The sequence below is a fragment of the Chinchilla lanigera genome, unplaced genomic scaffold (assembly GCF_000276665.1).
Source record: "Chinchilla lanigera isolate Chin_1 unplaced genomic scaffold, ChiLan1.0 scaffold00132, whole genome shotgun sequence".
Taxonomy (NCBI): domain Eukaryota; kingdom Metazoa; phylum Chordata; class Mammalia; order Rodentia; family Chinchillidae; genus Chinchilla; species Chinchilla lanigera.
In genome coordinates, this window is record NW_004955533.1 from 128,919 (window position 1) to 144,625 (window position 15,707).

The window sequence follows — 15,707 nt, forward strand, 5'->3', positions numbered from 1 at the left end:
GAGAGAGAGATTCTAAAGAAGAGCCAAACAGAAATGAAAAGCATAAAAAATGAAATGAAAAGGAACAACTTCAGTGCAAAGCCTGACCAAGACAGAGAATCAAGCAGAAGACAGAATTTCAGGGCTGGAAGATAAGGCTAGGGAATTATGACACACAGACACCAATAAACAAAAAACCTCTCAAGAAATTATGGATGAAATATCCAAGAGCTCCAAGATATGGTTAAAAGACCAAAAAGATGGTGCCAAGGTTCTGACTAATGGCATAGGAACTCTATTTAGAGAAATAATAAGAGAAAACATCCCACATCTTGGTAAAGATATAGACATGCATGTACAGGAGGCATTAGGACCCCAGCCATGAACAGAAAAGATTTACATGACATTACAGTTAAAATGGCAAGAGTTCAGAACAAGGAAAAAGTGTTGAAAGCTACAAGAGAGAAACACCAAGTCCCTTATAGAGCCAAAGCTATAAGAACAACTTTGCATGTCTCTGCAGAAGCCCCAAAAGCCAGGAGGGCATGGGACAATGTATTTGAAGCCATTGAGAAAGTAAGTGACAACCTAGATTATTACATCCAGCAAAGTTATTCCCCCAAAATTCAAGGAGAAATAAACACCTCCCAAGATAAGCAAAACTAAAAAAATTCATGACCACTAAGCTAGCACTGCAGAAGATATCCTACACACAGAAGAGTAGATGTTACTAAAAATTAGAAAGGAATAAAACATTACAAAACAACAAAATGACAGGAACTAGTGAGCACTCTGTAAATAGCTGTAATTCTCCAATTGAAAGACACAGACTAGCTGTTAGGGTCGGTGTCCGCATGCTCCCCACAAAGCTTCATGCAGGCATGGGGGGCAGGCTTTTCACAGGTGGCTGAATCTAGAGGTTGTGACTGATTCAGGGTCTAACGCTGGGATTAAGGGTGCGAGGGCTACACCTGTCTGCATACAGGAGGTCTCTCTGTCTGTCTCTCGCCTTTTCTGTCTGTCTTCTGCTCCCATGAGCTGCTGACCTTCTGCCACGTGCCACCCTACTTTGGAGCCAGCCAATTACGGACGGAAACCTCTATAAACTGTGAGCTAAATAAACCTTTCCTCCTTTCTTAACTTGGGTCAGGTATTTTGTCTCAGCAATGAGAAAAGTAACTAAGACACTACCAGAGTGTATCAAAAAGCAAGATCCATTCACTTCCTGCCTGCAAGAAGCAAACCTCACTAGCAAAGACATACACAGACTAAAAGCAGAAGGATGGAAAACTATTCAACATAAAACGTGCTTAGAAGCAAAGAGGAGTAGCTATGCTCATATCTGACAGACTTCAAGACAAAATTAGACAAAGAAGGCAAAAGATATATCTTCCACCAAGAAGATATAATAATTGCAAATATTTAGTGTGTCCATTTTGTAAAACAAACACCACTCAACATAAAGGAACACATATGTCCCAATACAGTAAGAGTGGATGACTTCAGCACTCCACTCTTACCAACAGATAGGCAGATAAAAAAAGCCAACGAAGAAACATCAGAATTAAACCACACCACAGATCAAATGGACTTAACAGATGTTGACAGAACATTTAATCCAACACCTACAGAGTACACAGTTTTCTCAGCAGCTCATAGCCTGTTCTCCAAATTGATCACTTTTTTAGGACACAGAGCAAGCCTTACCAAATATCAAAAATTGAAGTAACTTCTTATATCTTATCAGATCATGAGGAATAAAACTAGAACTCAACAGCAAGAGAAACCACAGAAACTATGCAGACATATGGAGATTGAATAATTCAGTTTTGAATGATCAGTAGGTCGTTGAAGAAACCAGGGAGAAAACTTGTTGATCAACATTAAAAAATGAGTAGGTTTTTCACTCACTGACAATGGGCTGAGAAAGAAATCAGGAAAATAATTCCATTGACAATAGCTAAAAGAATACTCAGAGATCAATCTAACCAAATAGATGGAAGGCATCTGCAATAAAAATTTCAGAACACTGGAAGAAAGAAAATTAAGACATGAGAAGACAGAAAGATGCCCCTACCTTCTTCATGGATTGGCATGATTAATATTGTGAAAATAACCACACTGGCAAAGTGTTCTACAGATTCAATACAATCCTTGCCAAAATCCCAAATGACATTCTTCACAGAACTAGAAAAAACAATCCCAAAATTCATATGGAAACACAAAAGACCTAGAATAATCAAAGCAATCATAACTTAGAAAAAAAGAGTAAGGGTGGAAGTATCAAAATACCCAGTTTCAAATCATATTACAAAGCCATAGTAATAAAAACAGCATGGTACTAGCACAAACAGACATGGAGACCAACAGAGGACAGGAAAAAACCTCACACAGCTTCAGCCATCTGACGATGGATCAATGAGCCAACACTACATGTTGGAAAGCTGGAGACAAGACAGCCTCTAACAAATGGTGCTAGTAAGACTGGACAATCCCTTGTAGAAGACTGAAACTAGAGCCCTGTCTCTCATCCTGTAAAAAAAACCAATTCGAAATGGATCAGATTCCTAGGTTTAAGACCTGCAACTTTGCAACTGCTAAAAGAAAACATAAAGAAATGCTTGAAGTCACAGGTACAGGCAAAGGCTTCCTGAGTAGGACTCCAATAGCACAGGAAATAATAGCAAGAACCAACAAATGAGATTACATCAAATTAAAAAGTTCCTGCACAGGGTGAAGAGGCAGCCTACAGAACAGGAGAAAATCTTTGCTAGCTACTCTTCCCACAGGATCTAGACTATACAAACAACTCACAAAACACCACCAAAAATTCAATCAATAAACAGGCAAATGAATTGAAAAGGCACTTCTCAAAAGTGTTCCAAATGATCAACAAGTGTATGAAAAAATGTCTAATCTCTTTAGCCATTATGGAAATGCAAACGAGACACTGAGAAATCATTTCTTTACAGCAGAATGGCTGTCATCAAGAATATAAAAAACAAACACTGGTGAGGGTGCTGGGCTAAAAGGAGCCCTCCTGCACTTCTGGTGGTAATGTTCATTAGTACAGCCAAACGCTAACCCTAAGCTTAACCTCTGGATCCTGGCCCCACCTCTCCACCCCACCTGGAAAACGGGAAGTCACTGGCACCATCACATCCTGCCCTCCAGCCTCACTCCCCTGCCAGCCAGGCATCCTAGATTATCAGTCAGAGTGGGCAGCAAGATACAGACCCCGGCCACCTGGTGGTGCCTCTCCTCCCACAGCCGCACCAGGGCCCCAGCGCCCCATACGGGGCATGGTTTGCTTGTTGTTTCCCAGTACGGGGCTAAACCCAGCGCCTTTGCCCTAAGCCCTTTTTTATTTTGACATAGAGTAGTGTTAAGTTGTCTAGGCTGGCCTCAAACTTGTGATCCTCCTGCCTCAGCCTGCTAGAGTTGTGGGATTATAAATTTGAGTCATCACACTTGGACTAGGCGTGGTTTTTATGAATGGGAAATCACCCAAACCTGTGAGCTAATTGCTTTGTCTACACAACACCCACCACAGATGTTTAGTTCAAAGATCTTTCCCCATCTGAGAAGCACAAAGTTAACACTCCACAGCCCAGCCACTCGAGCAGTGGCCTCTCTCTTCCCCAGGACTCCTAATGAGCTCCAGTAACTGAACCACCAAATTAACCTCAGGTTTCTACTGTGGGCCTCAGTTTCCACCCCAAAGCATGTCAGGAGAGCTGTGTGCACACATGAGGTGTCTGCTCTTTGAGTGGAACCCGAGCTCTGTGCTGAGGCCTGTCCTGGTTCCTGCTCCAGGGCACTCACAGCAGGAGTCCATGCTGAGACCTCACGCCGCTGATTCACACATTCAGGAAAATGGGCTCATAGAGAGCACTCCAGCCTGTGACTAATAAGGCAGCAGGGGAGACCTAAGCCTTAACCCAGAACAGGCCCCAATCACAGCCCCAGCCCACTCCATCTTACTATGTGCCCTAAGCACGCCCTGGCCCCTCTCAGAGCCGGGGTTCCAGCCTCCTGGGGTGCCTGTGAGGAAGGGAACAGGGATCCTGACAAGGAGCAGGCCCACAGCGTCCTGCACACTTGACTGTGTTGCCCACAGAGTGTGAGCCTGTAGCAGGCTGGTGGGAAAATATTTCCAGCTGTTCTTTTTGCTACGAGAAGTGCCGCTGCCTCCCTGTGGCCAGATACTGGGGAGATGGTCACGAGGCTCCTGTCCCTGCTCTCAGGGACTGTCAGCATCACTGCCGGACACATAGGTGTCCTCTGTCCCCAGGCTCCACATCTGCAGATCCAACCACAGGTCGATTGAAAACGCTTGGGAAAAACTACATCTGACTGAACACATGCAGACCCTTCTCTTACCATTACACCCAAAACAGCACAGAATCAGAGCAATTTACAAAGCCTTGAAGTGGCATTGGGTTTTATAATTAACTGAGAGGTTTCAGATAGACAGGAAGGTGCAAGCAGGGTATATGAAATACTATACCCTTTTCATATGGGGATCAAGTGTCAGGATTCTGGAGTTCCCAGGGACCCCGGTGCCAGTCCTGAGACAAGACAGTAAGTTACACCCGTGGATGTCCATTGCTGAGCCTACTTTGTGTGTCTGAGATGAATCTTACATGGGTGTCTTCCCCACTCCACACACTGCTGGATGGAGTCTGACAGTATAGTGCGTCTGTGCTCATGAGACAGTTGGTTGCCAGCTTTCCTTTCTCCTGTGTGTTTGGTTTTCACATGAGGTTTTATGCAGTGAGTTGGGATGTCTGCTCCACATTCAGCATGCACCGGGTGCACTGCGCACTTGGGACTTGCTTTGCAAACACCCCTGACTGGCCCCAGACACCTCTAAGAGGCGGCAGCCTTCCAGGCCCAGCCTTTTCTCATGAACTCTTGGTCCACATCATGGAGGCCTTGAGAATTTCACAGACACCTACTGTTTCGATCAGAGTCAATGTGATCCCTGAGGCATGCACCACTGACTAAGAGAAGGAAAGACATAGCCCAGCAGGACATCAGCAGAGCCAGGGAGCAGCTCAGGGAGGACCACTTCCGAGTGGAGCTTCTGTCTGACCCGGACCCTGTCCCAAGTCTGCCTGCCCCTGAAATTTCAGCCTCCTCCCCACTGGGTTGTTATGAGCAAGGCACTCTGCATGCTCAGCAAGAGAAAGCAGCAGCCATTGTCAGGACATGGGGGTCTGTCAGGAGCTCCCCCAGCCCAGGGCTGTGGAAGGTGCACAGGATCCTTGCTCCAGGGCCTGGGCAGAGCTGGGAGGCCCTGAGGACAGTCACATCCGTAATGCCACCTATTCAGAGCTGGGGGTCACAGAGGGCACATGACAAATGACCTCCTTCGTGTTTCAGACAAGGGTCCTATGTCTGGTTCTGGCGGAGGCGGGGAGCGCACTCTTTCTGGCACTCCCTCATCCATTCCCACGAACCCTGGACTTGGCACTCACTGCCTCTGGCTAGCAGGGGGAGCAGCGGCCACTCCTGCCTGGTGGACTCAGCCACCCTCAGGGCCACAGCCGACTCTGCTGCCCAGTCCGGTCTTCAGGCTGAGCCTCCGAGACTGACCCTGACATTCTCCACTGAGATCTTGGGCCCCCAGCCACCTCCAGCACCAAGCCTCACCTTGCCCCTGGACCTTTGTACGCTGTTTTCTCAGCCTGGAAAAATGTCCTTCAAATCACACTTGCGCACCACAGGTGGGGCTTGTGTCTGTTTCCTGGTAACATCTGCTCAGTGGTGCACTGAAGGTGGGGACCCAGAGGCTCACCTTGTGTCCTTGTCTGCGGACTAGTTGTCAGTGGACTGGAAGGAGGGCTCCTCCCTGCCCCTTGCTTGCACCTGAGTCAGGGCTGGGTCCCTTTCCTACCACAGGGGAGGGGATGGAGACCCCGGTGCTGCTGGGGATAGTCCACAAACTCTGCTTCTCTTTTTTTTTGAGGTCACTGTTGCAAAGGCCAGCTTTGGGCCGGGGGGAATAGCTCAGCAGCATGGTGCCTGCCTAGCAAGCGGAAGGTCCTGAGCTCAATTCTCGGTTCAAAAAAAAACCAAGCCAGCTTCACTAGAAGATGAACACCCCTCACCTCCCTTCCCTTCCCTTTCCCATCTGCTCTCAGTTGAAATTATCCAAGCTGATCCATTCAGTTCTTAAAAGATGAAATATAAAATTCTATTGTGACTTTTTTTGAACAACTTTTGAACAGGTTCTGTGAGCTGCACCAACATTTTTAACCAAAGATCTACAGTGAAAAGACTTCTATTGAAGATCAAGCAATGCAGCCTACCAAAATCAAGGAAAAATCAATACATGTAAAAAGACATCGAGCTCTCTGCAGTTTGAGCCTCACCTGCCAGAAGAGTCAACCACATAGACTACACAACTCTCGTAAGCTCTTCTCCTCATGGGGCCGTGACCAACGGACACCTGGTGCCTGTCTCCAGCTTCAGGCTCCTTGCAGCTAGCAGGTAGTACCACAGCACCTGCCTCACAGTGGGAACGCAGATCCCTGGGCTCCGCCTAGCCCCCAGGCCCCATGAGCCCAACAGTTTCCTAGGATTTAGCTGGAAGGAACACAGCCATATTCCAGGCCCCCAAAGCTACAGGCCCTATCTAGTTTTTGGAAATAAGTTACCAGACCTCACAAAAAGAAAATATCCATTCTATCTGTTTAGTGATTGTCTAATCCCATTTACTTCACGTTTGCGAACTGAGTTCACAGGTTGTGAACAAGCAGCCTATGCGGCCCAGTGAGTGAGTGTCCAGGTCTCCGAGGCCAGAGCTGCCCTCCTGCCTGTCCCCGTCCTTCTCTCCTCTGCCCCCGCTCTGACATCACACTCACGTTCTACTTGCTTCACTCCCCATCCTTCTCTCCTCTGCCCCCGCTCTGACATCACACTCACGTTCTACTTGCTTCACTCCCGGCCTTGGCAGCCCACTCACGCCTGGGCACCAGCCCCCCCAGGTGCAGCCTTGCCACCTCCCCAGGTGCTCGAACCTGGTTGGGCCCAGGGAGGGTGATGGAAGGGGAAGGTGACTGAGGGTCCTCGAGGGTCGGGAAGTCACTAAGTGGGGACTATTTTAAGAAAACACAGTAGAATGAACATTGAGGAGGTACCATATTTACTCCTAGATAAGAATCATTCGTAAGTAACATTGCTTATGTCTTCATTTTTGTTGCTTTTATCCAGTATTCACAATTTTATCACCCACAAAAAAGTTCCTTTAAACGATTTGCTAAGAAAATGCTTCACAAAGAGGGTGGGTGCCAGAGCAGAGGTCTGGCTCAGGTGCTGAAGCACCCAAAGCCAGCACCCAGGAAACCTGCTTCCCTGAGGGCCAGAGCGTGACATGGAGCACAGCCAGAGGGGCTGCGCTCCCTGAGCCGGACCTGGACTGCAGATCACTGCACCTGCGACTTCACTCCCTGGTGTGCGGCCTGGTTCAGGCTGTGGTTGTCTTTGCAGACCACGGGGAAGCACTCCTGGGCACGGTCCCAACGGGGTATTTCATGTGGTAGGGACAGAAGCTCACGAAGCCCTAGTGCCTGGCGGCCGAGGCTTGGCAGGGAGTGGGTCTCACAGGGGAGGGCTGGTCCCCTGAGGGAGCTGGTGCAGGAGAGACCCCCGTCTCACTGCTTTTCTCGCATGCACAGGTCTCGCCGGGGACCCACCTCCTCAGACCCTCACCAGAAGTCAGCACTGCCCTGCGCCCTGGGCCTCCCACACCAGAGGGAAAAGTCAACGTTTAGAAAAATACAGTCCTCAGTCCTCAGCAACACAAAAGGACGAAGACAAATTGTGATTTAAATACTGAAACCAGGACTCCGAGGAGGAAGCAGCTGTCTGTGGTCCCATCTGTACAAGAGGACATTCCGCAGCACTCCTGCCCTCAGCCTCCCCCAGGTTACAACAGCCAAGACTGTCCTTGCTGAATGTCTTCTGAGGATGAAGTGCCCTGCAGAGTCATTCGTGTAAACGGGACACTGTGGAGGCCTCTCTTTACACTTCTGCCCAGGCCTCCAAACTGTCCATGTGACCTCAGGCCACTTCCTTCCTCTCTGGGCCTCGGTTTCCTCAGCCGCCCATGGTAGAGACTGGGCTGGGCTCATGTCACCATGCAGTAATCCCCCTGCCTCCTGGCCAGCCCTGGGTGCTCACCTATTCAGGAAGATGCTGCTGACATCGTCGTGCGTGATGGGCGGCTTTTTGGAACTGGCTGCCATGCGCAGCGGGCGCAGGAAGTTGTTGACGAGGATGTGCAGCTGCTGTACGTACTCAGCCTCGGCCTCCAGCATGCTGAAGACCACCTGGTTCCTCTTGCGCATGCTGTCAGCGTGGGGCGAGCGGATGTAGTCTTGGATGATGGTCTTCCACTTCCGCCGGCACAGCCAGCCCCGCAGGAAGCTCTGCACCTGCAGAGCGGCTTGAGTTGGACAGCTGCATGCCCGACGGCATGGACCATGGCTCTGTCCCTCCCCCACTCATCCTGTAGGCCCAGAGGAGCTCAGGCCTGCCTCTGAGTCCTGCCCGATGCTGAACACGTGCTTAGGTCTCTCAGCCACTTCTCATGTGTGAGATGGGTCTGAAGAGATGATGGCTGGACTTGCTACAGATCAGACTGGGCCAGCACCTCAGGAGAATTTGTTAGAAATGCAGGTTCTCAGCCCTCTGCAGTTAAAAAGGACCCCCAGGCTGCTCTAGAAGCACTCCCTGAAGAAGGAAGACTGTGGCCCCAAGTCCCCACACAGGAGGTAATGCAGCAGTGAGGGTCCCCGGGCTGTGCCAGGCTTGGCTGCCCCTCACGTGTCCAGTGCCTTGCCTGGATGCCCAGAGGGTTCCACTAATGCTCACCTGGAGAAAAGGCAATGATCAAACTGAACAGCACACTGCGAAGTGGTTCACCTCGCGTGTGGGCCTCAGCTTCTGAGCTCAGGGTTTGCTGGCAGCCTCTCCTGACTTTGGGGAAGAACATAGGTGCTTGACCCATCCTTGGAGTCGGGCTGTGAGAAGCGGCTGGAGTTGGCCGGAACTTGGGTGGGGGATTTGATCCCCCATTCAGACATGCACACATGTGTTAGGCTCACTCTGCTGGCCCTGGCTGGGCTGTGTGTGGGTGGCATGGAGGGACATAGGGTACCTGTGCCAGGCTCCTGGGCATTTGCTACTAAGTGGGCTGTGTGTGGCAGTGTTGGGCCTGCCTCAACCCAGCAGCACCTCTGAGGTGGGTCTGTTGGAAGGGGTGGCTGGCTAACACCAGCCCCCGCCCCCCATAGCCCTGCTCTCCCAGCCTGGAGCCTCAGCGGCTCCAAGCTGGACCTGGACTGCAGATCACTGCACCTGCCCAGCATGGAAAGAGCGACTTCTCCCCCTGGTGTGCGGCCTGGTTCAGGGTGTGGTTGTCTTTGCACACCACGGGGAAGCTTGTCCCAAAGGGGTATTTCATGTGGTAGGGACAGAAGCTCACGGTGCCCTAGTGCCTGGCGGCCGAGGCTTGGCAGCTGGGAGGCTCAGAGCCACTGAGGCTCCGGGCTAGGAGAGCAGGGCTGTGGGAGGTGGGGGCTGGTGTTAGCTGGCCCTGACCAGAAAGGCTGCTGGGGGCACAGGTTATAGTGAAGATGGTGGGTGTGGCCCAGACCAGAGTGGAAGCCCCTGCGCTGCTGGCTGGCAGAAGGTGAGGGGGCTCTGGCTTCTCAGGGTGCAGCGTTCCCCAGTGACAGAGGACTTGGACCTGGAGCTGCAGCCCGAGCTTCAGAGTTGCTCTGCAGACACTCTGCTGTGCCCACTTGGGTGAGTTATGTGCCTCTGAAGCGTGGCCTCTCCTAACGTGAGATGGCAATAATAATAAACCCGCAGTGGGTCCACATAATCTTCATCAACTCCTACAACAGTATCTGGCACGTGAGAAGTGGTTAATGAAGGTCAGCTATTCCTGTTTTTGAGAAACCAGAAATCCAGATGTTTGCTGAACCTTTGAAAGCACTAGAAACAAACATAAAGAAAAGAATAAAAACCCCCCTGCGTGGGTGGAAGCCTCCTCACTGGCAGGTTAGGCTTGGCCTTGGGGACACCAAGCCACGGCAGTCTCTGCTCTGGGTGGCATCTGGCCTCTGGCACCTCACCCAGCAGGAGCAGTCCATCTGCTCTCCTGAGGGACAGTCAAGTTGGCAAGTTGCAAACACAGGTCATGCTCCCTGCCCATGCCAGTCTGCCTGGTGTGGTTCTGCCCTGTGGCCCTGGGCAGATTTCTGGCACCTCCTCTGTGGTCTGCTCCTAGGAGCGCTAATGGTGTGGAGCAAACACACTGCCTCCTGCCTGGCTGCTGCTGGGTTCTGCTAGGGCTTGGGGCACTGTGAGAGGTGGTGTGTGTAGGACAGTGGCCTAGGTGAGGGGGACATGGGCAGTGGCCAGAGAGTCTGGGTAAGGCTTCGAGGCATGTGGAAGAGGCTCACTAAGACTCCAAGGCCCAGGTCTGGTCCTAGCACCACCCACTCCTCCCTGGTGCAGCCTCAGTTTTCTTACCTGCAAAAGAGGACTGCACCACCTTTGCTCACAGGGTAACCAGAAGAAATGCCTGTCCAGGTGTCACTGTCACCCAGGGGTTAGTTGGGTCTGCCTGGAGCCATAAGCATTTCAGTACGGCCTGCCCCAAGGACACTGCCCAGCCCTGGCTCTAAGGAGGGCTGGCTGGACAGCGGTACCCACCTTCTTAATCTTCTTGATGTCACTGTCATCATCGTTGGGGGTGGCGGTCTGGGTGGACTGGATGCGCTCACTGTCCTTCAGCAGGGAGGCGATCTGCAATGCAGAGGCAGGTCAGCAGCTAGTGGGGCAGGGCACGCTCCGGGGCTGGCAGCACAGGCACTGTGAGGGCTGGTGGTGCTGCACACACCTCCCATGTTGCTCGTCTGGGGCGTGGAGCCTGGTGCATCCCAGACTGTAGCACATGAGCAGCAGGGCTGCAGGTGTGGCCTCAGCCTGCGACTCTTCCTCCGTCCCCCAAACCATCAGTCCCTTTAATTTTAAACTTTGGTCATGGTAAAATACATGAAACCTAACACCATTTTCATCATTTTACATGAGCAGTTTAGTGGTATCCAGTCTGCGTAGAATGGGGTACAACCAGCACCACCAAATAGCTCCAGAACTTCTATGCCTTCCCAACCAAAACCCTAACTGTGCCCACAAAGCCATAATTCCGTGCTTCCTTGACCCCGGCTGCTGGCAAGGTCGCTCTATTTCCTGTGTCTGTGACTATTATACCAGGGCCTTCCCTCTATGCAGTCAGACAGGACCTTCTGTGTCTGGCTTATTTCACATCATGTCCTCAAGGTTTGTCCATTCTGTAGCTGGTGTCAGAATTACCTTCTCTAAGGCAGAACACTGGAGTATTAGTAGTACAGTCATATTGTACGCATTACTATATGCATACACCATATTTTATTTAGCCCTCATCTCTTAATGGATATTTGAGTAGTCTATTTTTTCAAGCAGAGCCATACTTGGGGATAAATCAGATCAGAGCAGGTGGCTCTTCCCTGCCTCAGCCACCCTACAGCGCTTCTTGGTGTGACAGCCCCTGGGAGCATACTGCAGACATTGCAGCCTTGGAAAATGAGGCAGACTTTGGAATGACATTTGAGCAGTCCTAAAAATCTCCACTGTCCATTGGGAGTCACAGTACAGCTATTAGAATGAGACCAAAGGCCAGGGCCCAGGAGAAGAAAGGAGCAGCACAGGCTGTACTGCGGCTGGGGCACCTGGGGCCCTGAGGGGGACAGGCCAGAGAGCATTGCTGGGGTGGGGTCTGTCCAGCCTCTCTGGACTCTGCAAGTCCCTGGCTCACATCTGGTGTTGCAGCACAGGGGGTTTCCTTGGAAGAATGCTGGAATTGCCAGTCCCCTCTCCTTTTTGCAGTGGGCTCCGGAGGAGGGGCCGCACTGATCCATTCATTAATGTGCTCCCCATTCGCAGAGCCTGGCACCAGGATTCCAAATGTGCTCATCAGCCACATAAATAATTCTAAAAAGATCAGCAACAGCAGCCACAAAACCAGAAGAAAACACAGCCGTCACTAAGCTCCACACGTCTAAAGATAGCAGCTCGGGATTCTACAAACACAGCCACAGAGCCACATAGAGCACGTGGCCGTGTCCCTGGAAGGCCACTTGCTGAACCACAGTGTGAATGGGCACTCACAATGGGGCGCACCGAGCGCCAGGAGAGCAAAATGGAGCAGCTGCCCGCTCTGCTCCCTGGTTGCTAAAGTTACCCTGGCTTTTACAGGAGAGCGGCTGAAAATGCCTAACAGAAACGTTCAGTGCGGAAATGGCTTTTCTGTTGTCTTCCTCTTCTCACCTCTCCACACTGCCCCTTTTGTGATCCCTTGAGAATATCTGCACATTGAAATAAAGACTGATTCTGTGGTCTAAAGACACACATGCACACACAGACGCACACACATACACACACGGAGCTCCAGACAGCTTGGAGACATGCACACCCATCCACACCCGCACAGCCTGATGTTACCACCTCCGCGCCAGTCTGTTTTCTCTGCAGCTCTGGGCTTTGCACACGGCACTCCCTTTCTCCTTAGGGTGATGACAGGTGTGTACGTGCCAGTGTGTGTTGGGGGAGCTGTACTTAAAACTGATGGTGTCTCCTCAGAGACGGGCATTCCAGGACGTTGACTCCATGGGGGCCAGGGCAAAAAATAGATGCAATTAGGTCAGCTATGCTGCTCCATGCTCAGGCACCACTCCTGGCCTTGAGGTCTTTATTTAAGGATTGGATTGGGTGAGCTCCAGAGTCAGGAGCCTGAGAGCCCTGGGAACTGCAAATGTCTAGGGTTGCCACCCACTCCTGCTTGGAGCAGGATGGGGACAGTGTTGGGAGCTGGCCAGGGCTCGGGGTGGCAGTCTTCTCTCACCCAGCAGGTCCCTTCTGGAAAGGGGCTTTCCCAGATCCCTGGTATGTTTGGCTGGCACCTACATCCACCAGTGCCACCCTGGGCACGGGACCTTGTCAGTCACTGAATGTGGCTGCCCGACTCCTCACTGAGCTCGGTGCCTGGGCCCTGGTCTCCTTGCTCACTGAGAAAACCTCACTCACCTCCTCTGGGCACTTTGCAATGGCTGCTCTTTGCCCCCACATACTTTAAGCCAGGTGAGTTTAGTCAGGGCATCACAGAGGAATTAATCCAGACTTGTTTCTTTTTGTTAGAAACCCAGCTTTTACTGAAGACCCACATGGTTCTTGCTTTTCAAAGTGTTGTGGCCTAGCTCTGCTCTTCTTCCTTCCTTGTGCTTCCCTCTTGTTCCCTCCAAGCCCAGCAGCTCCCTCCCCCCAGTCTCCTTCATGCCAACCCACCTGCCCGTCCCGATGGTGTCTCTGTTGAGCCCCGAGTGGGCCCTAGTGACCAGCTGGGGCTGCGGAAGTCAGACCCTTCTCTGGAGGAGTTCCCTGGAGTCCCTCTGAGAAGGGGGCCAGCCAGCCACAGAAGTAACGTACAATCCCACCAGACAGGGCCAGAGCAGAGACGTGCACCCACTGGAATGGCAAGGGCTTTCCAGAAATTTTGAAGGACATGTAAGAGTCCAAAAGGTAGTCTAAACGGGAGCGAGTTTGAGTGCCCAAAGGCTCAGGTTGTGACATGTGCTTGGGGGTGCAAGGCTGGTGGGGAGCAGGTGGTCAGGGCTGTCCTTGGAGGGCAGCCCTGCTGAAGCCAGAGCTGGCAAGGTGGGGCCAGCGCTCCCTACTTCCTGGAGCAGTCTTCTCCTTTACGTATTTCACATGTTGGGGTTTTCTATGATGTTTATCTGCAGAATGGATTCCAAGGTGGTTTTTATTTTAAATCTTAAAGAAGAGATGCCTGAAGTTTCCTCCAGAATCAACCTCTTGAGCTTTGGACGCCTGTGTGCCAGTGAGATGTTCTGCTATTGGTAAGCTCCCAGCTGTTCCCAGGGTGCCTTGGTACAAGTGCCACAAAGAAGGGAAACCATGCCACGCCGGGCTCTCCAGGTACGCCCTTTGCATGAGGCTTCCTCAAAGAGCTGTTGGGCTGTGAAAGATGAGGCCTGTCTAGGAGGAGATACAGGCAGCTGAGGTGCTGAGCTCCTGCAAGCACAGAGTAGCTAGAGCAGCAGGACGAGGCTGCAGGGGGCCCTGAACAGCTGCAGAGTCCTGGGTTCAGAAGGGCCAGCACCTGCTTTAAACCTGTGCTACTGCTGCTGTCTAAACTCTGAAACCCATCCTGTCCCATTTTATTTTGCACCTGGCCCTGCAAATTATATCCGGTCATGAAAAAGATGCAGATAAGAGTGAGATGTGAATGCTATGACCAGCTCCCTAGAAAGAAATTCAGGCTTGGAGCCTCTCCCAATTCCTGTGGTGTAAATGCTGTGGACCTGGCCCCCTTCAAACTATCAAAGATCAAATCAGCAGCTGGCAAAATTCTTGTAGATTTAACAACTGGCTCTTGCGAGCTGGTGTGTATGAAGGTCCTGTGAGCAAAGATTGAGACGCGTACATGGAGGTGTGAAGATCAAGGCACCCTGGCTCATCGTGAAGAAATGTTTTAAAGCTGTGTTCATGAGTATGCCCTCTACTATATCCAAGGTTGAGAAAGTCTGTTTCATGTGACAGCCTGGTTCCCAGGGCTTGGAGACAGAGGAGGAGCCACCACTGAGTGGGCATGAGAGCTGCTGTGGACATTCTGGCCCCCTTCCTTCTTGCATATTCAGGGTGCAGTTATTTCCCAGAGGCCCGAGATGGGGCATGCTCACATGACCTGCTTTGTCCCTTGAAGTGTGAACAGGTCCACTGTGCTAAGCCAGTTTCCTGTCCCTGCTGTGTGCTGCTGAGAATTTTGATGGGGGAAGCCCTGTCTACCTGCGTTCCTGGCTCTGAGTGAGGCTCCAGTGGTGCAGCAGAGCCACAGCAGAAGCATAGGTCATGAGGAACCTGCCTTTGCATTTTAAGCTGCTAGGATTTGGGGCTGTTTATTGCTGCATAATGACCTCATGTATCCTGACAGGTCCTGGCATGACCACCTGAAGGGTCAGGAGTGCAAAGACTGAGAAGACACAGCTGCTGAGGGAAGCAACCCAAGAACCCAGGGGAGCAGAGCTGGGAAGGGAGCGTTGGTCAAGGAAGCCGAAGCCCCCAGAAGCCCTCAGGACTATGGATGGGGATGGAGGCTTGTATGTGGCACTAGAGAGTGGACCTGAGAGTCTGGGGCCGTTCAGGTGATGCTGTCCCTCCTAACATGCTGGGGTGTCGCCTACGGGCCATGGGGTGAGTCTGATGCTGCTGGGACTGAGCAGCAGACCCAGCACTGAGGTGAGGCCCTTCCTTTCTATGGCCTCAGTGTCCCCAAGTCCCTCCAGCTCTGACACCAAGACCTCAGGCTGTGTCGCCAGAGTCACTGCTCACCTGCCTGCTTCTTGTGCTCCCTGTAGCCCTGACGGTTTCTCCTCTAGGTGAGATCTGCTTGTCCTACTTCCCTGGAGAACAGGTGCTCTTGGGAGCACCTGCTCTTCCTAGGGAGAGGGAAAGAGTGACAAAGGACATTACCCGGCCATCGAGAACTTCCCACCTGACCAGTGGACGGGCATAGGGTGCGAAGCTGGCTGTAGCACAGCTCTGCTCACTGAGTCTGGGGGCAGCTGGCAGCAGCACACGCTGGTGTTTGCACC

At 51.6% G+C, this 15,707-nt stretch overlaps 1 protein-coding gene across 4 annotated transcripts in view; it reads right to left on the reverse strand.

Moving 5' to 3' along the window:
* Rasgrf1 (Ras protein-specific guanine nucleotide-releasing factor 1) overlaps positions 1-15,707 on the reverse strand; it is a 97,891-nt gene that overhangs the window by 59,183 nt on the left and 23,001 nt on the right. For all 4 annotated transcript variants that reach the window (XM_013507689.1, XM_005410378.2, XM_013507688.1 and 1 more), the window contains exons 4-5: positions 10,714-10,806; positions 8,170-8,423 (exon numbers count right to left, since the gene is read on the reverse strand). In XM_013507689.1, coding sequence (XP_013363143.1) covers positions 8,170-8,423; positions 10,714-10,806 — 347 coding nt within the window. The remainder of the gene's footprint in view (positions 1-8,169; positions 8,424-10,713; positions 10,807-15,707) is intronic.